The sequence below is a fragment of the Gymnoscopelus braueri genome, assembly GCF_963280865.1.
Source record: "Gymnoscopelus braueri genome assembly, chromosome: 3".
Classification (NCBI taxonomy): Eukaryota; Metazoa; Chordata; class Actinopteri; order Myctophiformes; family Myctophidae; genus Gymnoscopelus; species Gymnoscopelus braueri.
Window position 1 is genome coordinate 49,504,035 of NC_137612.1, and position 26,038 is coordinate 49,530,072.

A 26,038-nucleotide genomic window follows, 5' to 3' on the forward strand; every position below is an offset into this window, starting at 1 on the left:
GAAAAAAACACTTGCCCTACCTTTAACTGATTTTAGGCGCTATACCAACTTTGTCCTGGTGATGGCAGTACTGTCTCAAGATTACACCTTTTTTCATTAACTTCCTGCTGAGTACAAAGCGAACTCGACCATCAACTTCCGGATTGTAGTTTTCAAACAGAGGCTAGCTGCTAGCATAGCAACTACATTTCACTCAGGGAGTTAATTCAACGGAATATAAAGTCACAATTGGTAATTTAAATATGAAATAATGTATTTCTATCGTCACAGCTCGCTTGTTTCTATGTACTTTAGTCTGCATTAGATTGTGAATGGTAAAACGTGCTAAACGGAGCTAGGATATCGTGCTAACATAAGGGCTTTGTTGTGCATTGTTCCATGCCAGTGTTGCCATGTCCGCTTATTATAAGCGACTTTTGGGCTTGTTCTTCTTGTAAATATTGGTAGTTGTGGGTTGAGGTTTTTTGGGATTGTTTCTAAAGTGAAGTTGCTTGTTTCCTAAAAATAATAATTATATTTTTAAACCAGTGATTCTCAAATATTTTCCTTTAAATGTTTTGTGCCGCAGGGGAGCATTTTTCTTAGAATATCTAAAAAATATATATTTCAAATATTCCACATTTTATTACAAGATCAAGACCTCAAGCTCGTCTTGTTGTGAGCTTGTAGATCTGCTTTAAATTATTTTATTTCTCCGCAGACCCTCATCTGAATTTAATTTTAAAATATATTAATCCAAATATTGTTTCACTATTTCTTTTCAAGATCTACAAGCTCACAACGCGTTGTGAATGCGACGCGTTGTGAGCTTGTAGGTCTGCTATTTCCAAATAGCCAAGGCACTGTATAAAGGTTTAAAGTGCTCCTGTGGGCCTGTTTTCCTAGACCCTGGTTGCTTATTTCTCTCACGAAATATGGCAACAGTGTTCCATCCATGCATCCCAAGCTGTGCTAAATGCTAACGCTAAGATAACAAGTTGTGTATGTCCTCACACTGTGCTTGTGTGTTGTTGTTTATGAGTGCAGGTGTGTTAGAATGTGTGTGTAGTTGACTGGTTATAGCTAGTGTTCAGCTAAGTATCTCTGATGGCCAGTTTGTCCATGTTGTTGTAGCTAGCAGGCTAGCTGGCTGCAGACAGTGGTGGTAAAAGTACTCAATTTTTTTTCAAAGTATCAATACTGCAATGTAGAAATATTCTGTATTAAGTAAAAGTCCAGAATTAAAAAAATACTTGACTAAAAGTACAAAAGTATTGGTATCAAAATGTACTTAAAAGTACCAAAAGTAAAAAGTACCCATCATGCAGACTGTCCCATTTCACAAGGTATCATATTTATCAAATGTATTCAAATCTTTTGAAAATGGCAGATCTACAAGCTCTCAACGCGTTGCGATGTTGTGAGCTTGTAGATCTGCTATTCTTCAATGACTGAAATGCAGCTGAAGTAGGATTTGTTGTATTAATAATAATAATAATAATCACAATCTACAAAATAACTAGTGACTAAAGTTTTCAAATAATTGTTGTAGAGTAAAAAGTACAATATTTGACTCTTGAGATGTAGTGGAGTAAAAGTAAGTACACTTGTGGAGCTCCCTCTGGTGTTTTGTTTGTGTTTTTAGTTTGACAGGTACTCTTTGTGGTGTAGTGTATCTTGTAGACCAGGCCTATTGCAAGTTGCTGTACTCTGTCCTCTACCCTGAGCCATCCCACTCTAGCAAAGTGAGCAGGGGTTAGATGAGTTGTAGATGTTAGGCCAAGAAGTAGCCTGACCAGTTTGTTTTGGGATGTCTGAAGCCTTGTTTTTAAGGCCTTTGTGGTGCTATGGTACCATGAGGTGCATGCGTAGTCGCAGTGACATTGGATGAGTGCTCCTGTTAAGAGTCCGCAATGTACTCCTACTGACCAGTGAGGAGATCCTGTACAAACATCTAGGTCTTGGGTTGACTTTTTTGATTACTTTAGTTCCTATTTGCTAGCTCAAATGATGGAGCTTCTTGTATGAAGAAAAAAATCATTATCCAACTGCTTTACACCTGTAAACCTGTGCTATAGGGCTGGGCGATTAACAGAAAATATATCGAAACGGACATTTAGAAGCAATAGATGACTTAATCTGGCTCATGTAGGTTAATGGAATAATCGAGATGCTGTTTTAAATGATTGATTTATTCAAAACGACACGAAGAAATGTGTATATATTTATTTTTATGATCTATTAAAGCTATTAATCTGATTAACCACTTGATAGCTCTGTATTACACTGAAACTGTGAGGTTGTAAATCTGCTAGAAAGCAGGGGTCTTCAACGATTTTCAGCCCCAGGACCCCTAGCTGACATAGAGATGAAGCAGGGACCCCCACTACATATTGTATAAAATTGCCAAAAATCATTCATTTTATTCCTTAGCTTGCTGCAGACCAGAAGAGCCAGTTGCATCAATGAGCGCTTCCAAGCGGAGAAGAGCCACTTCTCCCTCCAGCAGTGTGAGTGGAGGAGACTTTGATGACTGCTCCTCATCCACTCCTGGAAGCGCCAGAAAGAGACGCCGAACCTCCAACGTTCCCACAGTAGACCCGGTAAGAAGAACCTCTTAAATCTCTATGTAATTGGTTTGTGGGTGAATTAATCGTAGTTTTTGACTGCAGTGATTCTCAAATGTTTTGTGCCAAGGACCCCCAAATTGATATGTATTTGGCCGTGGACTACCCATCTGAAAATGTTTAGTGCCAGGGACCTCCAGTGTATGTAAAAAAAAACACAACATTCTTTTCAAAAATAGCAGACGTACAAGCTCGCGGCGTTCCACAAAGTGACGCGCTGTGAGCTTGGAGCCTGTGTCTAGGCTAGACACGACCTTTGACACAATCCTGTTTATGGTTTGACAGAAATTTGGACCCTAAGGTCAATATAAAAGTTCTCCCCAGAGCAAGCAGGCAGGTAAGCAGGCTCTTATTAGCTCGTTGGACAGGAGACCCAAGTTCAAATCCGGGGTAGAACAGTCCAGGAAAGTTACATAGCGCAGCTTTAACAACTTGAAACCCAGCATCCACATTCTGGGGGAAACATTAGCCAAAGATAGCCGGAAAAAAGCAAGTACAGTTGACACTCAGGTCCGTTTGACTAAATAAATGGTTTAAGTGGTTAACGTAACGATGTCCTTCCTGCAGATTGCTGTATGCCACGAGTTGTTCAACACCATCAGGGACCACAAAGATGATCAGGGGAGGCACCTTTCTGATTTCTTCATCAGGGTACCAAAGAGAAGGTAAAACCCACACACCAAAGTTGGACCATTAATTCATGTATTTTCTTCACAACATTTTTCTTTTACATTCTTTTTTTAAAATTTGTATATTTGGGAAGGACATCATAATTCTACATATTGTGCTTATTGTTAGGAAACATAGCTCTAGTGTGGGGAAATCCTTGCATGCTGTTTCACAAATCGCAGATTACAACTTGGCTTTTTATTTTTGCTTTAGCCATGTATATAGTCCTATCCTAGAAATGATGCATGGTTAAATATAAATGCCTGACAAAAAATTATACTATCCATGTTATACAGAGTTGAAAGTTGATGTACCAGTGTTTTATTGAGGAAATGTAACTGTATTCATAAATGTTTCCCCTCCCCCCCAGGAATCAACCTGATTATTATGAAGTGGTGTCACAGCCCATTGACATGACAAAGATCCAACAGAAGCTCAAGTCAGAGGATTACCAGGATGTGGAACAGCTTACTGCAGATGTCCAGCTCATGTTCAATAATGCCAAATCATACTACAAGGTAGGATATCACTAGGGACGCTCTCATCAGGTTTGTTTTTGGGTCCGATCACCGATTATTTTCCTCACTTCTAGATCCTAAGAGTTTTCTGAAAAACGTATGTAGCTAAAATCTAAAATGTCACAGATGCTTTTCCGGATACCTAATGTGAATTGTTTCATATGTTTTCAGCCCGAAAATGAGGAGTACCAGGCTGCAAACAGGTTGTGGGTGGTGTATCTGCAAACCAGGAATGAGTTTGTGCAGCCTGGGGATGGGGATGACGATGACGAAGATGCTGACGATATGCTGGATAACACCGGAATGTCCACCGAAGATGAAGTAAGTATCTGTTAGGGCTGGGTGTACCGCCATACCGCGGTGCGGTATGCCACACCGCACGTCGGGTTCGTCGGGTTCATCCCTGGAATAACATATTTTTAGATCCGGGGGGTCCGCGGCCAAATACATATCATTTTGGGGGTCCTTGACATGACATTTTTAGATATGTATTTGGCCGCGGACCCCCATCTCAAAATGTTTGGTTCCAGGGACCCCCAGAAGCAAGGATTTGAGTTACAAATGTTCGCTTAAAAATAAATATATATATATATTCAAAGATTTGCACACATTTTCAAGATTTAAAAAAAATAGCAGATCTACAAGCTCATAGCGCGGCACTCGGTGCTGCGCTATGAGCTTGTATATGTGCTAGTTTTGAATAGCCAAATACATCTAAAATGACACAGATGAGTTCCTGGATTGAATGGGTTAAAAAAAACTAAAACGTTCAACCCTAATATTATGTCCATGTGTGTCTCGTAGACGTCAGTGGGTTGTTTGAAGGAGATCTTGGAGCAGCTGTTGGAGGCGGTGGTGTCTCACACTGACCCCGCAGGACGTCTGTGCAGTGAGCTCTTCCAGAAGCTGCCTTCCAAAGTGGTACGTCCCTCTCAACATATTATCGTCAACCAAGCTTCCCTGAGTGTGAAATGACGCCAATACGCGTTTGTTTTCCCTCAAAACACATAACCATAGTAACCCTGCCGTTAGCCTATTTTGGTCAAGTCAATTTAGGTGAAAAGATTTTTTTTTTTCACAAATGGCGGGAATGGTAAATGTACAAGCTCACAACGCGTTGCATCGAGGCGCTTTACGTGGTTGTAGATCAGTTATGTTCACTATTTGCTCACTCATTGCTTCCTGTTGTCAATCTGTAGCAATATACATTTTGAAATAATTCTTCTCTGTCCTTTCCTAGCATTACCCAGACTACTATGCCATTATAAAGGAGCCCATCGATCTGAGAGCCATCGCACAAAGAATACAGGTGACCCATTCATTGGCTCATTATAATTTTCTTTTCATGTCTTCGCCAGTGGGCATCATGATTTTGTGTCCTCATGTGCGTACGTCTCAACCTCGTGAACGCGACGTGATATCTCAGGAACACCTTGAGGGCATTTTGTGACACTTGGTTGGCACAAATGTCCACTTGGACTCAAGGATGAACTGATTAGAAGTATGAGGTCAAAGGTCACCGTGACCTCACAAAACATGTCCATCAAATTCAATGTCTTTATCACTATCTTTGCTGTCGGACAGAAACCTCTTATCTCTTTATACTTTTTCGTACATTAATGCTCTACTTCATCATACAATGTCACGCAAATATAGCAGATCTACAAGCTCAAAACGCGTCGCATGGTGACGCGTTTTGAGCTTGTAGATCTGCTGTTGTAGCAAACGTGTCACACTTTAAGCTTGTAGTTCTGCAAATTTTGATACTTTAGAAATTGAATCCTGAAAAGTAACAGTTTTGGACATATGAGGTTTCCACCCAACATCAACGATATACTATATGAGTCTGACACAGATGTTAATGGCTTCTAGTTAGCAGAGGCATACAAGCCACAATATGGTATTTCTACAGTATTTCTGTAGTTATTGATTTGTTAGATTTTTTGCTTGTTTTTTTTTGTTTAGTTTGACTATTGTGTAACTAAGAATTTTTTCCTGTATAGATTGGATACTATAAAAGTGTCAATGCTATGGCCAAGGACGTTGACCTGATGGCCAAGAATGCCAAAACGTACAATGAACCAGGATCTCAGGTTTTTAAGGTACGGACAAACTTCTACATTTCTTTTCTTCTTTAACACTGTGTATCATTTACATCACAGTTAAACAAATGGTTTCTTTCAATATAGGACGCAAACACCATCAAGAAGGTCTTCATCCAGCGAAAGACTGAACTTGAACATGCTGAGCCCACTAAATCTAGCCTTCGCATCAGGTATATTATAGTAGGATTCCTTTCGTGTATATTCATGTACCCTAAAGCATTGGTTCTCAAAGTGGGGTTGTAGATCTGATATTTTCGGCTAATTTCTCCCCCCCGGAATAGAGATTTTAGGGTTGAAGTGGTTAATGTAAAAAAATGTAAAATGTAAAAAAAGTTCCTATCACAAAAAGATTTAGTGGCCCCCCTGCAGTAACTCTGATGACCCCTAGAGGTCCCTGACCTCCTGTTGAAGACCCCTGAGCCACACCATGGTGCAGTGGAGTATTAAAATAAAAACCCAGAGCAGGAGAAGTGATTTTGTGGCCTCTTACATGCTATTCACCTATTCAGAAATCGCAGGTCTGCTCAGGGGGACAGACTGTCTGCCATCACTCTGGCTCTTCAGTACGGCTCAGAGGGTGAAGAGGACTCCGTTCTCTCTGGTAAGCTTCATGCATGTGTGTTTGTGTCTATATGGGCTGTACAGTGATACTCGCTCTATAAAAAGGTCTACAATGTCCTTATTTTATTACACAACCTGGCGTCCCAGACGTCCCTATTTCGGGCATGTCAAAAATGCAAGTTTGTGAGTGTGTAGATTGGCTATTTTCACCATTCATGTACAGTATGTAGGTGGGTAACAAATTCTACATCTCGAATGATGTACTTGTACAGTAAAAGAGCTTCCTTTTCCACAAAATGTAACTGTATTTGAAGATAACACCGTGACGCTGGATATCTGAGCACAACCTCCATGTCCATGCTTATAAAAACATTAATATCTTCTTTTAATGGCAAAAGTAGCAGATCGACAAGCTCAAAACACGTCGCTTCGCGCCGTGTTTTCGAGCTTGTGGTTCTGCTACTTTTGATACTTTTATGTGACACTACTTTGCGTTTTTTGTACATTAACTCCCTACTTGTGCATACTCCAGTGACTGTAGTATGCACAAGTAGGGGGTTAATTTACAAAAAACAAAGCTAAAATATGGAGATAAGAGTTTTCTGCCCAACAGCAACGACATAATAAAAATACATATTCAAAGAGAATCAAAGTAAGAAAAAAACTAACGCAAACAATATATAAATATATATGCATATATATGAGAGCACATAAAAAAAAGGAAAAAAACCCTGTATGAATATCTTTTATGTGATCTTTTTGCAGGCTCCGTGCGCTACGACGAAGGCGAGTCCGAGGCGGAGTGTTTGAACTCCAGCATGGACATGGCTAACCCCGTCTTCCAGCTGTACGAGGCGGTGCGGGGATGCAGGAACAACCAGGGCCAGCTCCTCTGTGAACCCTTCATGATGCTGCCTTCACGCAGGGAGTATCCTGACTACTACCAGCAGATCAAACTGCCCACCTCTCTGCAGGTGATCAGGTACGTACGGGATGATCCTTTTGATAGATTCTCTCTATCGGACCACAGACCCCCATCTGAAAATGTTAGGTGCCAGGTACCCCCAGAAGAGAAGATTTATATATATTTTATATTTTTTATTTTTCTAAATTATTCAAAACTTTTTCATTATTAATAATTAACAAATACTATATTTTAAGCACAATCACTATTCATCTTCAATGAAAACTTTGATGGGGAAAATACAATAAAAGTTTGAATCTGTGAATGTTCATGTGACCCTTACTTCAATCAGCGTCGTGCAGTGCTGAATGTGAGAAATATTGTAATACACAGGGTCCCCACGGTCATGAAATTCCTGGAAATATTTTGAAAAATTTTTTTTTTTAAATCCAGTACTGGAAAAGGTTTGGAATTGATCAAAGGTCCTGGAATTTATCAAGGGTCCTGGAAAAATATTTGGCTATGCATTGTGTTTGGCTATTGATTTTGTTAAAACAAAACCTTTTCATAAACATGTATAACATTACACGAAATATGTAACATAAGTAGTTTTTCGCCGAACGGGCTGTGTGATGGCAGCCTAATGTATGTCTCAATCGTTAGGTTGCACTGCATAGGGTGCCAGGTTGGTGTCACGTGATAAAAAGAACAGAGCTACAAGCTCACAACGTGCAGCAGCGTGATGAGTAATTAGCTTGTAGAGCTGTTTGTTTGTCACGTGACACCAACCTGGCAACTTGTGCAGGTTGTGTGTTTGCTGTCCCAACAAACAATTGCGAGCAACATGTGAATAGTCGGTGAAGCGCAAACAAACGCAGTTAAAATATATCGGTTGAACTAGTAGTATGATCCACAATGCCAGGGAAATGTTTGTTTAATAATTTGTGGCTTACAAATGAAAAGTTTAAAGACAGAAGAGGACCCGAATAGAGCTGGCTGCAAGTTATGCCACAAATCTTAGCCGGATACTGTACTGTTCCTAAAATAAATGGCACTTTAAGTTTACCACTCTTGATTTGTTTTACATAATTATGTTCATCCCTCCTCGTGTCTGACAGTATCATCTTGTTGAAAACTTAATAGGAAAAACATAGGAAAACCTACAACAAAAGTGTAATTTAAAACATCCTTGCATCCTTCATTACTTTTAAATTCATAAATGGAGCAAATGCAAGGCAATATTATTTAAAAGAAATAAGTAATACGGATGCCATAATGAGTCTTGTATTCCAGTGAGCTATGCCCTAATTTTGCACGAAATTTTTAATGGAATTGTACCATTCTATATTCTATGCTTTATTTTTGCTACACTGCCTATCTTTGGGCATTGTACATATAGTCCATGAGCCAGACAATATTTCATTATCGAAAGAGTGGGCAAAACCATACCTATATTAAATTGTTCATAGGGTCAATACGAGTAAATAAATATATGATAAGTTAACCTCTCCACAGGAGCAGCTTTTTCATGGTTATCACACATTTTGTTATTTTCCCTATACATACATGACAGGTGAAAAAATGACAACATTTAAAAAAAGAGTTATCATAATGAAACTTCCCCAGTTGATTACTTACATGAAGACAATGATTTATCGTATTACAAGTTTTCTGAAATTGTATATTTAAATATGCAAATTAGGCATTTAGTCCATGAGCCAGAGCCCCAAAATTGAGCCAGATATTGAATATTCCCTCGTTAAAAACCTTTGACTCCAACATCTTAACAAAATGAAATAAGAATGTTGACTCTGGCTTTGTCCAATGTTGATTCTGGAAAGTTATGCAAATTCAGGCATATTTTCCTAATGCCTAATTTGCATATTTAAATATACAATTTCAGAAAACTTGTAATACGATAAATCATTGTCTTCATGTAAGTAATCAACTGGGGAAGTTTCATTATGATAACTATTTTTAAAATTGTCATTTTTTCACCTGTCATGTACGTATGGGGAAAATAACAAAATGTGTGATAACCATGAAAAAGCTGCTCCTGTGGAGAGGTTATCATATATGTATTTACTCGTATTGACCCTATGAACAATTTAATATAGGTATGGTTTTGCCCACTCTTTCGATAATCATTGCTCAATTTTGGGGCTCTGGCTCATGGACTAATAGGAGTAAGAGACACATCATTGCGCTGAATGCTTGTTATATAGGCCTGGAAATTCTGGAAAAGTTTTGGAAATTCATTGCTAAAAATGTGTGGGGACCCTGAATACAATAAACAGGTTATATGTTACTTCTGTACTAGTACTATATTAACACATTAACTGCCAGAGGTATTTTCATATTTTTTTAGCCAGTGCCAGAGTTTTTCATTGGAAAAAAAAAAGTACTCAGGAGCCGAAATACAGCATTTTAAAGTTTTAAGTTAACAAGGAAGTGGATAGGAGTCTAGATCTTCAACTAATCATATCTCCTTGGTCTTTGTGTGAAATTGGAAAAAAAAACGTGATTGGCACGTGGCGGCTTTAAAGCGGTTCGCGTAGATCTACGTGATTGGCAGTGAATCTGTTAAAATGTAATCATCCTTTTAAGTTAAATTAATTATTATCGTGGAATTAAAATCATTTTATTTGATGGTCTTCGTGCCCTGGTTTTTGGCCTTTGTGCCCTAAAAGAATTGACGACACCAAAGGCCAAGTGACCTGGGCCCTTGAATGACGAATATCCAGGCCTGGTGTGCACACATATTTCAAAGTATTGTGTATTCTTTGCTATGAACTGTACAGAGACCACTTGGGGTAATGTTGCACTATAAATCAATTGAGTGGACTATGCTACAGTGACAGAGGACTGATGATGTTTTGTTGCTCTCCCAGGGAGAAGATGAAGAATGGGGAGTACAGCAGCGTGGAGCAGATGGATGCAGACCTCACCCTGATGTTTGAGAATGCAAAGCGCTACAACATGCCCAACTCTAACATCTACAAACGGGCCTTCAGGCTTCAGCAGATCCTGCAGGTAACTTACTTCTATACTGTGTCCTGTCAAATTATTAACGGAGGTAAGTGATGTTTACTGTATGTGTGTAAAATAAAGAAATGGTTGAAGCACTATATTCTGATTGTAACCATAGCTATAGAGTGTTTGTTCTGTAACAGGGGTCTCCCTGTCTCTCCAGCTCTTTCATAAACAGAAAATAAAATTTCAGGTAGGTGACACAATGTCGGCCAATCAGGAAAGAGTACCCATTCTTCAGCTTCATTTTTATAGTGCTCCAGTTCCGATTGTGTCTGCTCATTTCTTTGTGTCATCACTTTCACTTTTAATCTGTGTCCTGTCTGAGTTCTCTATCCTGACCTGAACATGAGCTGGAGAGACATGGAGACTCCTGTTACTGAACAAACACTCTACAGCAATGAGTACTATCAGAATATAGAGCTATTTAACACTTATTTTAACCAAAGAAAATCACTTGCCCTACCTTTTTTTAAGAGACATTTTTATGTTTATGATTTGTAATAAATGATCATTTTCTTTATTTCAGGTGAAGAAGAGAGAGCTCCTGAGGAGAGATGATGAGGATGGAGACAGCATTCTGTCGTCTGATGCAGGGAGTACCACCAAGAGGAAAAGGTGTGAATTCATCCATCTGTTATATTTATAATACAACTTTTTTAACACATTAACCGCCAAGAACGTAGTCCTACGGTCCGTTAAATCCAACTGTTAACACATTTACCGCCGGGCCCGTAGTTCTACGGGCCGTTAAATCCAACGGTTAAGCGCCGAGCCCGTAGTCCTACGGGCTGCGGTCTTTTCGCGCATGCGCGGTCCGGGTGCACTTTCGGAATTTTTTTGATCCACTTCCGTTTCCGGTTTGATGACAGGAAATAGAATTATTTGGGATCCGGTTTTGACGATCACGCCCGCTCCCATTCTACAGACGAAACTGAAACTCAATTCTCTTCCTGTAGTTTTTTCTCCTCGCATTTCACTGTTTAACGTAATCCGCTCTAACTCAAACATGGATGCCCCGTTTGACACGCGATCTTCACTGGGAGATACAGGGAGATCTCGCGGATGTAAACAGACCGTGTAGAGCTCAATCTTAAGGATTTTAACAAGATCTATGGCGACATGAAAAAAACAAAAAAACAACAAAAACACCTTGGCACTGGTGAGTACATTATGAGATTAACCTCTGGCGGTCGATGTGTTAAGCGCCGAGACCGTAGCCCTACGGGCTGCGGTCTTTTCGCGCATGCGCGGTCCGGGTGCACTTTCGGAATTTTTTTGATCCACTTCCGTTTCCGGTTTGATGACCGGAAATAGAATTATTTGGGATCCGGTTTTGACGATCACGCCCGCTCCCATTCTACAGACGAAACTGAAACTCAATTCTCTTCCTGTAGTTTTTTCTCCTCGCATTTCACTGTTTAACGTAATCCGCTCTAACTACAACATGGATACCCCGTTTGACACGCGATCTTCACTGGGAGATACAGGGAGATCTCGCGGATGTAAACAGACCGTGTAGAGCTCAATCTTAAGGATTTTAACAAGATCTATGGCGACATGAAAAAAACAAAAAAAACAACAAAAACACCTTGGCACTGGTGAGTACATTATGAGATTAACCTCTGGCGGTCGATGTGTTAAAGATGTTTTGGGGCTTTTCTGCCTTCATTGGATAGTACAGTTGAGAATGACAGGAAATGGGGAGACACGCAGCAATGGTTGTCGGGCTCGGGAATCGATAACGAGTCGCAGAGTTCGAGCCTATATGTGGTAGAGATATTAGTGATTACACTTTCCATGTGTGTGTCTGTTTGTCTGCGTCGATAACCAATCAAATTGTCAGTGGAAAATGTTCTTTTCTTTTTTTAACTGAACACATCCCATTGAACAGGTCAGTTGGGAAATGTTAAATTAAAATTAAAATAAAATGACCTCAAAATCTTACTTAAGTGCTGTTCAATCAGAAACACTCACGTCAAGGTAGATTTAACCATTATTGCAACAAATGGAATACAGTTTAAATACAGAGTCACAATCATTTTAACCACTTTATCCATATTTTATATGTTGGCTCTTCAAAAATAGCAGATATTCAAGCTCACTTTCAAGATTTCTTTAACACATCCACCGCCAGAGGTTAATCTCATAATAATGTACTCACCTGCCAAGGTGTTTTTGTTGTTTTTTTGTTTTTTTCATGTCGCCATAGATCTTGTTAAAATCCTTAAGATTGAGCCGTGACCGGTCTGTTTACATCCGCGAGATCTCCCTGTATCTCCCAGTGAAGACCGCATGTCAAACGGACTTCCATGACTGTAGTTAGAGCGGATTACGTTAAACAGTGAAATGCGAGGAGAAAAAACTACAGGAAGAGAATTGAGTTTCAGTTTCGTCTGTAGAATGGGAGCGGGCGTGATCGTCGAAACCGGATCCCAAATAATTCTATTTCCTGTCATCAAACCGGAAACGGAAGTGGATCAAAAAAATTCCGAAAGTGCACCCGGACCGCGCATGCGCGAAAAGACCGCAGCCCGTAGGACTACGGGCTCGGCGCTTAACCGTTGGATTTAACGGCCCGTAGAACTACGGGCCCGGCGGTAAAGGTGTTAATCTTTAAAGTGTTAAAAAAAAAAAAAACTCAAATCTTCTCTTCCGGGGGTCTCCCTGGCATAAACCATTTTCAGATGAGGGGGGGGGGGGGGTCCGTCACCAAATACATATCAATTTTGGCGTCCTTGACACGAAAAAGTTTGAGAACCACTTTACACCAAAGCCTATTCCTCATGTCCCATGAATCCTCTCTTTTCAGCCACAAGAAGAACGTGAAGAAGAACAGGATGAAGGCCCTGTACGTGGCGGTGACGGAGGCGCGGGAGGTGGGCACCGGCCGCCGCCTGTGCGAGCTGTTCATGGTCAAGCCGTCCAAGAAGGACTACCCGGACTACTACAAGGTCATCCTGGAGCCCATGGACATGAAGACCGTCGAGTTCAACGTCCGCCAGGAGCGCTACGCCACCGAGGAGGCCATGATGAACGACATGAGGCTCATGTTCCGCAACGCTCGCCACTACAACGAGGAGGGATCTCAGGTAGGCCCGTCACAATATTACATCATCGATCGCCTAATCGCTATTTTATGAGATAATCGCAATAATTCTTTGCACACTTGTCATAACAGTTTATTTTTTGGGGGGGAAATAACAGATCTACAAGCTCACAATGCCACGCAATGCCTTGTGAGCTTGTAGATCATTTATTTCCATTATTATGGATGTTATTAAATATGTCGGTAATTCTTTTAAATATTTAGGTTATTTGTCATATCTACCGTGTGCAACTTCAAAGCCAAAAAGAAATGCAATTTTTATTCATATGTTCCAGTGTTCAACGACAAAAACATTAATCGCTCACAATCGTAACAGCCCTAAATCGCAGCGCGTTTTTATATTCATTAGCTGGTCTTATTTAAATCCATTTGTCTTTTAAATTTTGTTTTTTGTTCTTCCAATAGGTGTATAATGATGCAGACATTCTGGAGAAGATCGTGAAAGACAAGCGCAAGGAGTTGGGACCTTCTCCTGAAGAGCAGGAGGACCTCGCCTCTCCCAAACTCAAACTCAGTATGTTTGACACATCAATAGTGGAACCACTTGACCCATTCAATCCGGGGACGCATCTGTGTCATTTTAGATTTTCTTTGGCTATTCAAAAATAATATTTTTGAAAAATCTAGAAAATTTTTGCAAATCTTTGCTTCTGGGTGTCCCTCGGACAAAACATTTTGAGATGGGGGTCCGTGGCCAAATACATAATCTTAAAAATGTTTTCTAAATCCTAACAGTATGTCGCTATATCAGTGGTGCTCCAACTTTTGGTGCTGCAACTATTGATTATTTTCTCAGCAATTATTCTGTTGCATTGCATTATTCATTTCATTTGTTATATTTGTTTTAAAATTGCTTTATTCAAAATAAACATTTCAAATGAAAACATAAAAATAAATCACCGAAAATAGTGAACATAGCTGTTCTAAAAGCTCACAATGCGAGAGTTTGTAGGACTGCTATTTGTTGCTATTCTTGAAGAATGTTTGCCTATGACATGCCCAAAATAGGAATGCCAGGTTGAAAGTTGTGTTAACTTCACAAAATGTCGATTGATTTCATCGAAAAATCTATTTTATTATCCGCGATTGTGTATAGCCTTATTCTTGGTAATGCTGTTGAATCACATACCCGTTTTATTTCCACCTGGCACCGATCTAGGAAAGACCCCCGGCGTGTCTCCAAAGAAGTCCAAATACCTCACCCCGCTGCAGCAGCGCCTGAACGAGTGCTACGACGCCGTGAGGAACTTCACCGACCGCAGGGGGCGCCGTCTCAGCACCATCTTCCTCCGCCTGCCGTCCCGCGCCGAGCTGCCCGACTACTACGCCACCATCAAGAGACCGCTCGACATGGAGCGCCTACGCAGCCACATGGTGGCCGGCCGTTACCAGGTAGGGATGTGACAGTTTTACTATTATTAACCCATTCAATCCGGGAACTCATCTGTGTCACTTTTCTTTGGCTGTTCAAAAATAGCAGATCTACAAGCTCATAGCGCGGCACTCGGGTGCCGCGCTATGAGCTTGTAGATCTGCTATTTTTTAAAGGAAATCGTGAAAATATGTGGACATCTTTGAATATATAATATATATATAATATACATTTTTAACTCAAATATTTGCTTCTTGGGGTCCCTGGAAAAACATATTTTGAGATGGGAGGAGTCCACGGACAAATACATATCATTTTGGGGGTCCTTGACATGAAAAAAGTTTGAGAACCGCTGATATTATAGCATACGTTTTTTTTCAAAAAAACTGTTAGGATTTAGAAAAAAATTTGGAGAATCCCCCAGAGGCAAAGATTTGAGTAAAAAATGTTCACTTTACAAATGTATATATTCAAAGATTTGCACACATTTTCACGACTTAAAAAAAAATAGCAGATCTACAAGCTCACCGTGATTTGGAAATGTCACAATTAATTAACTAGAGCAGTGGTTATTTTACAAGTCAAGGACCCCAAAATTGATATGTATTTGGCCGTGGACCCCATCTCAAAAATGTTGTGCCAAGGACCCTCAAAAGAGAAGATTGTGTGTAAAAAACAAAACAAAAACAAGCTTGTAGATCTGCTATTTTTGAATAGCCAATGTATAAATGGATTTAGTGGTTAAAATGATTGTGATGCCAAATTAAATACTTTTGCTGGGGACCCCCTGGAACCCCCCCAAGGACCCCACTTTGAGAACCAATGAACTAGAGGTTCAATAAAAATGTGTAAAATAAAGAACTTCTCTTCTCAGGCCAGGCTCAGAAGAAATGTAGGACTGAAATGACTATTTAGTAATACATATCAAGAGCCTTGCAGACAGAGGTCCTGCAGCCTACTTGGATGTTTAAACCTGTAGCGTTTAATTGCTTCCAAAGAGAGATGCTTTTTCGCTTTGCGCCGCGTTTCAAGCTTGAGGATCTGCTACTTTTACAACACCAACGTTATCCATAGCGTGGTGGAATAAAATGCACACATGATAATTGTAAAAATCGTGATTATTATTTCTCAGGGCTTATCAAAATTCCTAATGGTTTTACACAGTGGTGGAAAGTAACTAAGTACATTTACTTAAGTACTGTACTTAAGTACAATTTTGAGGTATTTTTACTTTACTGGATTATTTCCAATTTTCTGTACTTATACTTCTACTCCATTACATCTCGGAGGCAAATAGTATACCGGTACTTTTACTCCACTACAATTATTTGAAAACTTAGTTACTAGTAACTTTTGTTTTTTGATTATTATTACAAAACCTATATTAACCACTTCAGCCCTAAATACATTTCGGCCATTTGAAAATAGCCGATCTAGGGGGCACGGTGGCACAGTCGGTAGTGCTGTCGCCTCACAGCTAGAAGGTCCTGGGTTCGATTCCCGCAGGGGACGCTGTGGGCGCTGGGGGCGTGTTCTCTCCTCCGCGTCATCAGTGCCCATACCCTAGGTGGGGTTGGCGAAAGGGCCTTTCTGTGTGGAGTTTGTATGTTCTCCCCGTGTCTCCTAGGGTAGGTACCCTCACAAAAACATGCAGTAATCCTGGTCACTATACTGCCTCCCCCTGGCCAGCCGGGGCGCCTGATGGAGGGGAAGGGAACTGGTTGGAATAACGTGTTCCTTCCACGCGCTACGTCCAACCAGGGAAACTCTCCCCTGTCAGGTGACAAGAAGGTCAGTTGGCTCTCATGCATTGAAGGAGGCATGAGCTCGGCCCTGGCCTCCCTAGGTTGGCAGAGGGAAGGTAGTGCCCAGGATTACATAGAGAATTGGCACTGGGTGTAAAAAATAGGGTTACAAAATCGCGGGATAAAAATTTAGTAAAATAAAAAATAAAATAGCCGATCTATGTGAGCTTGTAGGTGGATTTTTATACATTTGAAAACTTGTGAAATGGGACGTTCTGCATAATGAGTACTTTCTACTTTTGTATATTTTGATACCAATACTTTTGTACTTTTACTGAAGTAAATTCCAGACTTTTACTTTACAGAGTATTTCTACATTGCAGTATTGATACTTGTACTTAAAAAAATTGTACTTTTTCCACCACTGCTTATAATCAAAATTCCTAAATGGTTTTACATCTCTTCCTCCCTCCAGGACGTGGAGGCCCTGGTGGAGGACTTCGCCCTCATGTTCAACAACGCCTGCACCTACAACGAGCCCGAGTCCCTGATCTACCGGGACGCCCTGGTGCTGCACCGCGTGCTCCTGGCCACGCACAAGCAGCAGCAAGGGGGCGAGGACTCGGGGCAGCCGGCCGCGGGGCCCCTGGTGCGCGAGCTGATCCGGAACCTGTTTGTGTCGGTGCTGGGCCACCAGGACGAGGAGGGCCGCTGCTACAGCGACTCGCTGGCGGAGATCCCCGCCGCGGCGGACCCGGCCAGCGGCCCCGACAAGCCGGAGCTCAACTTTGACATCGTCCGGGCCAACGTGGAGCGCGGCCGCTACCGGAGGCTCGACGTGTTCCAGGAGCACATGTTCGAGGTGCTGGAGAAGGCGCGCAGGCTGAACAGGTATGGAACCGTGTTGATTTTGACAGCAAACTTTGATTTAGTTTTAGTCATGGTCTTTTGAATACAATTCCGATTTAGTTTTAGTCATATTGTTGTCAATTGAAATGTTTTATTTTTTGTCTAGTTTTAGTCCACTAAATATCATAAGATAATAATCGACTAAATCTACTGTTGATTTAGTCGACTAAAATGTATTTTGGTGGTGCGTTGATGGCGTCATAATGGTTGATTTGACACCGGAGCGCAACCAAACATAAAATGACTTGTCTTAGTTCTACTGGATCTCTTCTCCACTCAACCCTCACTAACATTTTAGTCTGGTTTTTATTTGTTGACAAAATTGTCAATATATTTAGTCTTAGTTTTAGTCATCGTAGCGTAGTTTTTATTTAGTTTTAGTTTTAGTTTTCGTCAGTGAAAAAAGGTAGTCGACAAAAAAAAATCGTCATAGTTTTAGTGGACGAAATCAACACTGGTACAGAAACATTATCACATGTTTGAGGTGCTGGAGAAGGCACGCAGGCTGAACTGGTACGGACACATTATCACATGTTTGAGGTGCTGGAGAAGGCACGCAGACTGAACAGGTACGGAAACATTATCACAGAAGCCTGGCTACACAGCTTATAGTGGCTCCTTCTATTAGGGTGGATTTCTACCCCTTTCAAATAGATTTCGGGTTCTAAAGCTGGATCCTTACTAATAAGCGGGACACAGAGTGAGGAAGGCTGTGTGTCTTTGCAGTACTGCACTTGGTGAATATACTATTTAAAGCCTCCAAACAACGGAAATGTATTCAATTTCAGAATTAGAATATCAGACTTAAGATTTGGGGTGAAAACATCGGTATTTGTATTATTTGAGCACTAATTGAATCTGAATAATTTGTTTAAAGAAGTAGCAGAAGCAAAGATCTTTAATCTTTGTTTATGCTAATTCTTTAATAGGATCTAGTTTTGGATTTTTTAAACAAACCAAACCAAACCCAACTACTGTATGTCTTCACAGGACCGACTCTGAGATCTTTGAGGATTCTGTGGAGCTGCAGCTGTTCTTCATCAAGATCAGGGACGAGCTATGCAAGAACGGAGAGATCCTGCTCTCTGCTGCCCTCAACTACACCTCCAAGACGCTGCACAGCGACGTGGACCAGGAGAAGAGGGACAAGATCCCCCGGGAGATGGAGGAGGACAAGCTGAAGAGAGAGGAGGAGAGCAGAGGTGTGTGTGTGTGTGTGTGTGTGTGTGTGTGTGTGTGTGTGTGTGCTTACTCAAGGCCAGTACTACTTAAGACAAGGGTTACCAAACTTTTCAGGTCGCGACCCCCCAAAATGATCATATTTGAACCACCCTGACAAGCACTTGGAATTGTAGGCATTACATTTAGTTTGACTCGGTTCCACAGATAAATATTGTGAAACTAGCCGAAACTGCAAGCTCACAACGCCTCGCTATACCACTATTCAACACTGTACATCAAAGTCGATTATTCAACTTTTTTAAGGGCAAATGCCCCCCCCCCCCCCCCCTATAAAATCGCCACTGTCCGATTCCCAGTTTGGAACCACTGACGTAGGACTGAAGATGTTGACGTGAAGGTGACGATGTGACATAAACCTCCATTTTCTCTCCAATAAACGCAGAGGGTGACAAACCCGAGGACCTGCCGGGAGAGGCCTGGCAGCCGGGAGCACCGCAGCGCACGTACAGCCAGGACTGCAGCTTCGAGAACCACACCTACCACGTGGGCGGCTGTGTGTACGTGCAGCCCGCCAAGCCCAACCTCAAGCCGCACATCGTGTGCATCGAACGGCTGTGGGAAGACGAAGCAGGTGAAACCGAGAAAACAGCAGCACACAATAAATGTCCTGTTCACATTTTTATCCCACTCAATCCGGGAACAGATCTGTGTCATTTTAGATTTTCAGCTATAGCCTATAACCATTATTTTATTCTTCGGGCTATAAAAAAATAGACATGCTATTCTGCTCTGCTATTTTTCTTTTTTACTCGCGAAAATGTGTGCAAATCTTTGAATATATTTATTTTTTTAAACTACCGTACATTTTTAACTCATATCTTTGCCTCTGGGGGTCCCTGGAACAAAACCTTTTCATGACGGGGACTCCCAAAATGATATGTTTTTGGCCACGGACCCCCATCTCTAAATATGTTGTTCCAGGGACCACCACCCCCCCCCCCCCCCCATGAGCAAAGATTTGAGTAAAAAATGTTCCCTTTAAAGATATATATATATATATATATATATATATATATATATATATTAAAAGATATGCACAAATGTTCACGATTAAAAAAAAATAGCCGATATACAAGCATTTACCGATATTTGCGGCACAAAGTTTTGATTTTTTTTTTAAAGATTTAATTGAAGCCTGTGTGTGTGTGTGTGTGTGTGTGTGTGTGTGTGTGTGTGTGTAGGTGAGAAGTGGCTGTATGGCTGCTGGTTCTACAGGCCCAGTGAGACCTTCCACCTGGCCACCCGCAAGTTCCTGGAGAAGGAGATGTTCAAGAGCGACCACTACAACAAAGCACCCATCAGCAAAGTCCTGGGCAAATGCATGGTCATGTTTGTCAAGGTAATGGAAGCTTGTAGATCAGCCGAGTACAGGTCTGTGTGTGCCTTGAGAGGTTGATCTTGCCCATTGGGTTGCCTTGGGGCAACGGTGGTCCCTAAAGCATTGGTTCTCAAACTTTTTTGTGTCAAGGACGAACCCCCAAATTGATATATATATATATATATATATAAACTGCTCAAAAAAAGTTCGGAAACTTAAATTAACTCAATTATATCTTCCCTTTAATAATGCCAATTGGTGTTGTGTTATATCATTTTCATCATTGATTAGTCACCTTTACAACGAGGTACAGCTTGTAAGGATTGGGCATTCGTGGAATGAGCAACACAGCTAAACGTGAGGGTAGCGCCTCCAAAATCTGTGCCAAAATCACCCAATATGCTTCTGTTGATGATCGCTCTTGTTTTGAGCAACCTGCCAGCACACACCTGCTGAGAGGTGTGTGCCAGTAGTCACAGGTGTGTGACTGGCACCTGAACATGGGTTCTGCAACTTTGTTGAGTTTGTGTTTGCTCCAAGCAGCAACACTGCCCCCATGGAAAGATGCCACGTTTGTCCCTTCAGGATAAGGCCCCTGCAATAGGGCAAGTGAAGCTGGTGTTCCGTTATGCAGAGTGACAGCATTATTTGGTGTCAGCCCTGGTACCATTTCCAAACTTAGGACCAAGTTCTGTGAGACTGTTGAAGTCAACAAGGAAGACAACAACCCAAGACCCCTTGCTTCACTGAGGAACCATAGATTTACAGGCAAGATTTGCACAACGGTACCAAAGACAGATGTCAAAGTTGCAGGGCCCATGCTCAGGTGCCAGTCACACACCTGCCTGCAAATGGTACCAGGGCTGACATCAAATAATGCGTAATCTGCATTTGTATCAAGGCCACTTCGACACCCTGCCGCCCCGTCAACTGCTCCAGTGGAGATGCTCTGTGAAGACTGTGGTTGTATTGGGCAGCTCCCAGGTTTTGTGTGAATATGAAGCAGGGCGTTCCTGAAAAAGAGAATTGTTTCTCTAAAATTAAAACATCCACAATCACTGGTTTAGTATAATGCAAATGCAGACATTTTATTAAACAACCAAACAAAATACTGCAATATGGGATTGCCATTAGGATACGGGCATCACCGACGCATATCCTTATATTTATTTATTTATTTATTTTACATTTCTGCAAAGCCGTGTTGTGGATAATTCCATTCGTTTCCTGTGTTCTTTAGGATTACTTCAAATTCCAACCGGAGGGCTTCAGAGCCGAGGATGTGTACGTGTGTGAATCGCGCTACGCAGCCAGGAACAAGTCCTTCAAGAAGATCAAGATCTGGGCCATGCCTGTGACCTCCGTGAGGTTCACACCCAGGGACGTGCCGTTGCCCGTGGTCCGCGTGGCGTCCATGTTTGCCAAGCCCGACCAGGAGAAACTACTGACCGTGTCTTCTGATGCTGCAGACCCTGGCAGCTATATTGACAAGGTGAGAGAGAGAACGCAATACTTATTTGCTGTTGGGTTAGTTTTTTTCTGTTGATCAAATTTACATTAAAACTGGACGTACTGAAATGTTATAGTTTAATTTTTTTTGTAATCTTATATTCAAAAGGCTGGTTTTATCGTTCATTCAAAGCATCATATCGTCTCTCTCCGCGTTTCAAGCTTGTAGATCTGCTACTTTTGATGCTTTTGTGTGACTGTAGTATGATCAAGTAGGGCATTAATTTACGAAATCACACAAAATGTAAAAATATGGAGATAAGAGGTTTATGCCCGACAGCAACGATATGCTAGCTATTGTTTTCTCTAGCGGGTTTTCTCAAGCAAAATGTCGTGGAAAGGGGGTACTTTGAATCAGAAATCAGGGACTCAAAAGAGACTCTTTGAGTCTCCTACCCGAAACACAGCCGGTAATCAAATTATTGGTTTAGGAATGTGTCAAAAACAAAAAGAAACTCCATGAATTCAAGGCTTCATGGGGTGTGTAATTGATAGAAAATAAGTAATTTTCTATCAATTACTACTTCTTTAACCCATTAAGACCTGAAGCCAATTCTACAAATGTCTATTTGACCGCCGACCCCCCCCCCCAAAAATATTTTGTTCCAGGGACCCCCCAGAAGCAAAGATTTGAGTTACAAATGTTTGCTTTAAAAAAATATATATATATATTCAAAGATTTGCACAAATGTTTATGATTTAAAAAAAAACGTGCTACGAGCTTGTAGATCTGCTATTTTTGAATAGCCAAAGAAATAAAAAATGACACGGATGCTTTCCTGGTCTTAATGAATTAAGCTATGTATTTAAGAACGCAGCGGAAGGAGGCGAAGGCGCGCCTCCGCAAGTGGAGCTTACTATGAAACCGTGCTCGGCTTGTGAGTGTGTGTGTGTGTGTGTGTGTGTGTCTGTGTGCACTGCCTGCCTGCAGCTCCTCTGAGATAAGTAAATGTCCAATTTAGACGTACCATACATCAAATGAAAGGTCTTTGAAAACTGAACACACCTGTCAAGGTTGCGTTTAAGCCCGCCCCTTCCCCCGGAAGCCACGCCCCGGAGAAGGCTCCTAAAAACTCCCCATTGAAACCCCATGTTAAATGAAAAGTGCCCGAATCGCTCTGAAACTTTTTCTACCCCCCCTAAGTGGGGGTCTACGAACAAATACTTCGGGCTCGGATTTTGGCTCCGCCCCCCGGAAGTGGGGCAAACACTTTGTTGAATTGTTCAAAAACATTCAAAGTTTTTTTTTAGTGAATTTGTATTCTTCTAAGATGCTCCTTTTAACGCAGATTTTTTTTATTTTTTTATTTTTGTTTTTGGTTACTTTTTTTTTAATCTATTTTTTTCATATTTATTAATTTTTTTTTGCGTTCGCTTCCCGCGTTCGCGCGTCTTACTTGTGTATGTATTGTAAAATTCCAAACGATCTTCTAGGACACTGTAAAACAATGTTTTGTGTGTGTGTGTGTGTGTGTGCGCATCTCTTCTCTTCAGGATAAAGAGGACGTTCCTGTGGAGATGAGCGGTGCAGAGCCGGGCTGTCACCACTATGACCAGTTACGCTACAACACCATGTGGCTGAAGGTGGGAGACTGCGTTTACATCCAGTCCCACGGTCTGCCAAAACCTCGGGTTGGCAGGTACGTCAATGTACATCCACTTGTTTCATCTGTGTGTGCTGATGCCATTTTTATTTAACCCTGGACGTCCATGTTTTGGGCATCGTGGGCGAACATTTTCTCAATTTTTCGAAAATAGCCGACATGGAAAATAGGGAGGTTGTAGAAGTAAAAGCAGTCATCTAAATAATTACTTGAGTAAGAAAGTAGAGTGAAAAGACTGAATTATTTCTGTCATCCACTTGACTTGGAACGATATTATAGTTATAGTGCTCAGTGTGAATGGCCCTCTATTGATTAAATAATCAACCTAATTCAAGTGTCTTGTGCTTGTCCAATAGAAATATTATGGGGAGATCTTCTTCCACCACTGTACTGTATATAATTTTTTATAGATTACTATGAGTAACATGGCTTCCCATATTACTTGTATTGTAGGATAGAGAAGCTGTGGGTGCAGAATGGAGCAACGTTCTTCTTTGGTCCCATCTTCATCCATCCAGAGGAAACGGAACATGAACCGACCAAGATGTTCTACAAGAGAGAGGTGTTCCTCAGCAACCTGGAGGAGACTCTGCCCATGACCTGCGTCATAGGTCGGTGCTTCTCAACCTTTTCAGGCCGCGACCCTCCCCCCCCAAAAAACATATTTAAAATATCAGTGAAGTCTCCGACTGGTTTCAGTGCCTTGTAAACAGACGTCTCCCCATGCGAGTTTCAGATGGGTTCTTCTGTCACCTGCCACCTGCCAGGTGTAATTGTGTGGACCGTCAATGTCATGTACGCGGCACCATATTTCTCACAACCTCACATTTGACTTAATTATACAATTGCGGAATAGATTTTTTGAAAAGTGTTTACGTCCAGACATACTGGGCATCAAGTTCTCAACCGTATGGAAAGGGACCATCTCTTCAACCAGGTACATGGTCGCAGCACGGGTGCATGTTTCCCACCGCTGACCATCCCGATTGTACTTTTTCACTTTCGCAAAAGCGCTTGGAACTGATGGCTGTGATAGTTTTAGATCTGGGTCTTAGGGGGTCTGGGGGCCTGGAAAAAGTACGGAGATGATTCTTCTTGAGGTGACTTGCTCAAATTACTGGTATTTGTTTTGACTTGTGATAAGTGAAAAAAAAGCTATATCCATGTTGGATACTGTCAATTAAATACAAAAATAACCTTAACTCTTTCAGTGCCATGCTTATTTATGGAATTTTGGTTCTGAGTGCCACAACCAAAATTAATTGTAAAAAAAAAAAGTGCTTAGGAGCCGAGATACAGCCTTTTTCAGTAAAAAGTTAAACAAGAAGTGAATGGAGCAGCAAATCATCATATCTTGGGTTCTGAGAAATTAATTTAAAAAAAAATTGAGTTTTTTTTTTCTTTTTCTCATGACGTATTTGACGTATTGTGGCACACGGGGCGTTAGGCCTCATGACGTATTTGACGTATTGTGGCACTGAAAGAGTTAAGGTACAACTTTCATGATATTTATTTTCTTAATGCTCTGCCGAAATATCGGATCGGGAAAAATCTGTATCGGCAGATACTCAAAATCAAATAATCGGGATCGGGAGCAAAAAAACGTGCTCGGGACAACCCGGAACACAGGGGTGATTCCCACTAGGACTGACTGGTGGAACACAGGGGTGGGCTTCAGATCAGCTATGATCTTTTTGACGGAAGCCACACCACTATTGGACCCAGTCGTTTCTTTTTGTGTGCGTGTCCCTTTTTTTATTTGATCTTGTCTTATTTAAAAAAATAATTATAATAGACAGTTTTTTATTTTTATTTCCTGTTGATTTAATTTTTTGGTGGATTCTCTTTTCTTTCGTGGGATAGTATTTCTTCTCTTGCTGCTAGTTAGTCATGGCCGCTAGTTCCCACCTGATGTTGTGTGGGATTTCTGACTGCTCCAGACGGTACCGAATAACCGCTAGCTTGCACAAGGTCTTCAGACTAGGGCTGAAGTCAAGGATATACAGGTCATAACTGGTTTTGTTTGTTTTGCGGTATTTTCCAAAGAGGATGATACGATCCCCCACCACGAAACAGTTTCCAACAGTTGTCATATATGGGCGAGTCCCCTTGGGCTTAACGTTCTTCCAGGAGAAGGTCTCTGGTTTGAATTTCCACAGATCATTGAAGGTCAGGTCACCGCGTGAGTCACCATATATATACAGCTCTCCATTGTATGCAAAGGCTGAATGACTGTAGAGTACTTCTGGAAGAGGCTGTGGAGAAGGCATGTTCAGCCAGCAGTTGGTCTCTGTGTCAAACACTCTGGGGATGTTGTGCTCTTGCCTTGGTAAGAGCACAACATCCCCAAATACAAACATCTTTGTCCCAATGATGGTGACAGAGTGATCCCATGAATCAGATGGTGGAGTGCCTTTAGTGTTAATGAAAGACCAGACCATTGTGGTGGTGTCCAACTTGTACATGTCATTAGTGTGTCTAGTCTGGTTATATCCTCCATGTATATACATAACCTTCCCCAAGACACAGGCTGAGTGGTGCCACCTTCCCTCTGGAACAGTCCCAGAAATCCATGGCTTGGACCATCTGTGGGAGTCGACATCAAATGCATAAAGAACGTTGCAGTAAGGACACCCGCCCCAGATGTAGACGATTTCTTCTATCAGCACAGCTGTGTGGTGCCATCGTATGGAGGGAACCTCAACGGGACGTTCTCCTGTTCCAGTTGTCACTGGAGGCAACTTCATCCAGCGCAAAGACACAGTGTTGAAGACTTGCACACCAATCTGATCACCGTCGTCCATCATCCTCCTGTCCCCTCCAAAGGAGTACAGCTT

The 26,038-nt window shown here is 41.4% G+C and overlaps 1 protein-coding gene across 6 annotated transcripts in view; it reads left to right on the forward strand.

Moving 5' to 3' along the window:
* The first annotated feature begins 149 nt into the window (after window positions 1-149).
* LOC308081668 (protein polybromo-1-like) overlaps window positions 150-26,038 on the forward strand; it is a 38,303-nt gene continuing 12,414 nt past the window's right edge. For 5 of the 6 annotated variants that reach the window (XM_080423250.1, XM_080423252.1, XM_080423254.1 and 2 more), the window contains exons 1-23: window positions 150-231; window positions 2,413-2,582; window positions 3,174-3,271; window positions 3,646-3,793; window positions 3,965-4,114; window positions 4,598-4,714; window positions 5,034-5,102; window positions 5,797-5,895; window positions 5,983-6,068; window positions 6,408-6,499; window positions 7,225-7,441; window positions 10,255-10,396; window positions 10,923-11,011; window positions 13,206-13,485; window positions 13,908-14,016; window positions 14,662-14,894; window positions 17,095-17,510; window positions 18,519-18,730; window positions 19,153-19,341; window positions 19,952-20,109; window positions 21,329-21,580; window positions 23,092-23,237; window positions 23,655-23,812. In XM_080423250.1, coding sequence (XP_080279376.1) covers window positions 2,445-2,582; window positions 3,174-3,271; window positions 3,646-3,793; window positions 3,965-4,114; window positions 4,598-4,714; window positions 5,034-5,102; window positions 5,797-5,895; window positions 5,983-6,068; window positions 6,408-6,499; window positions 7,225-7,441; window positions 10,255-10,396; window positions 10,923-11,011; window positions 13,206-13,485; window positions 13,908-14,016; window positions 14,662-14,894; window positions 17,095-17,510; window positions 18,519-18,730; window positions 19,153-19,341; window positions 19,952-20,109; window positions 21,329-21,580; window positions 23,092-23,237; window positions 23,655-23,812 — 3,598 coding nt within the window. In that variant the 5' untranslated portion in view covers window positions 150-231; window positions 2,413-2,444. The remainder of the gene's footprint in view (window positions 232-2,412; window positions 2,583-3,173; window positions 3,272-3,645; window positions 3,794-3,964; window positions 4,115-4,597; window positions 4,715-5,033; window positions 5,103-5,796; window positions 5,896-5,982; window positions 6,069-6,407; window positions 6,500-7,224; window positions 7,442-10,254; window positions 10,397-10,922; window positions 11,012-13,205; window positions 13,486-13,907; window positions 14,017-14,661; window positions 14,895-17,094; window positions 17,511-18,518; window positions 18,731-19,152; window positions 19,342-19,951; window positions 20,110-21,328; window positions 21,581-23,091; window positions 23,238-23,654; window positions 23,813-26,038) is intronic. The other variant, XM_080423251.1, reaches the window with a different exon arrangement.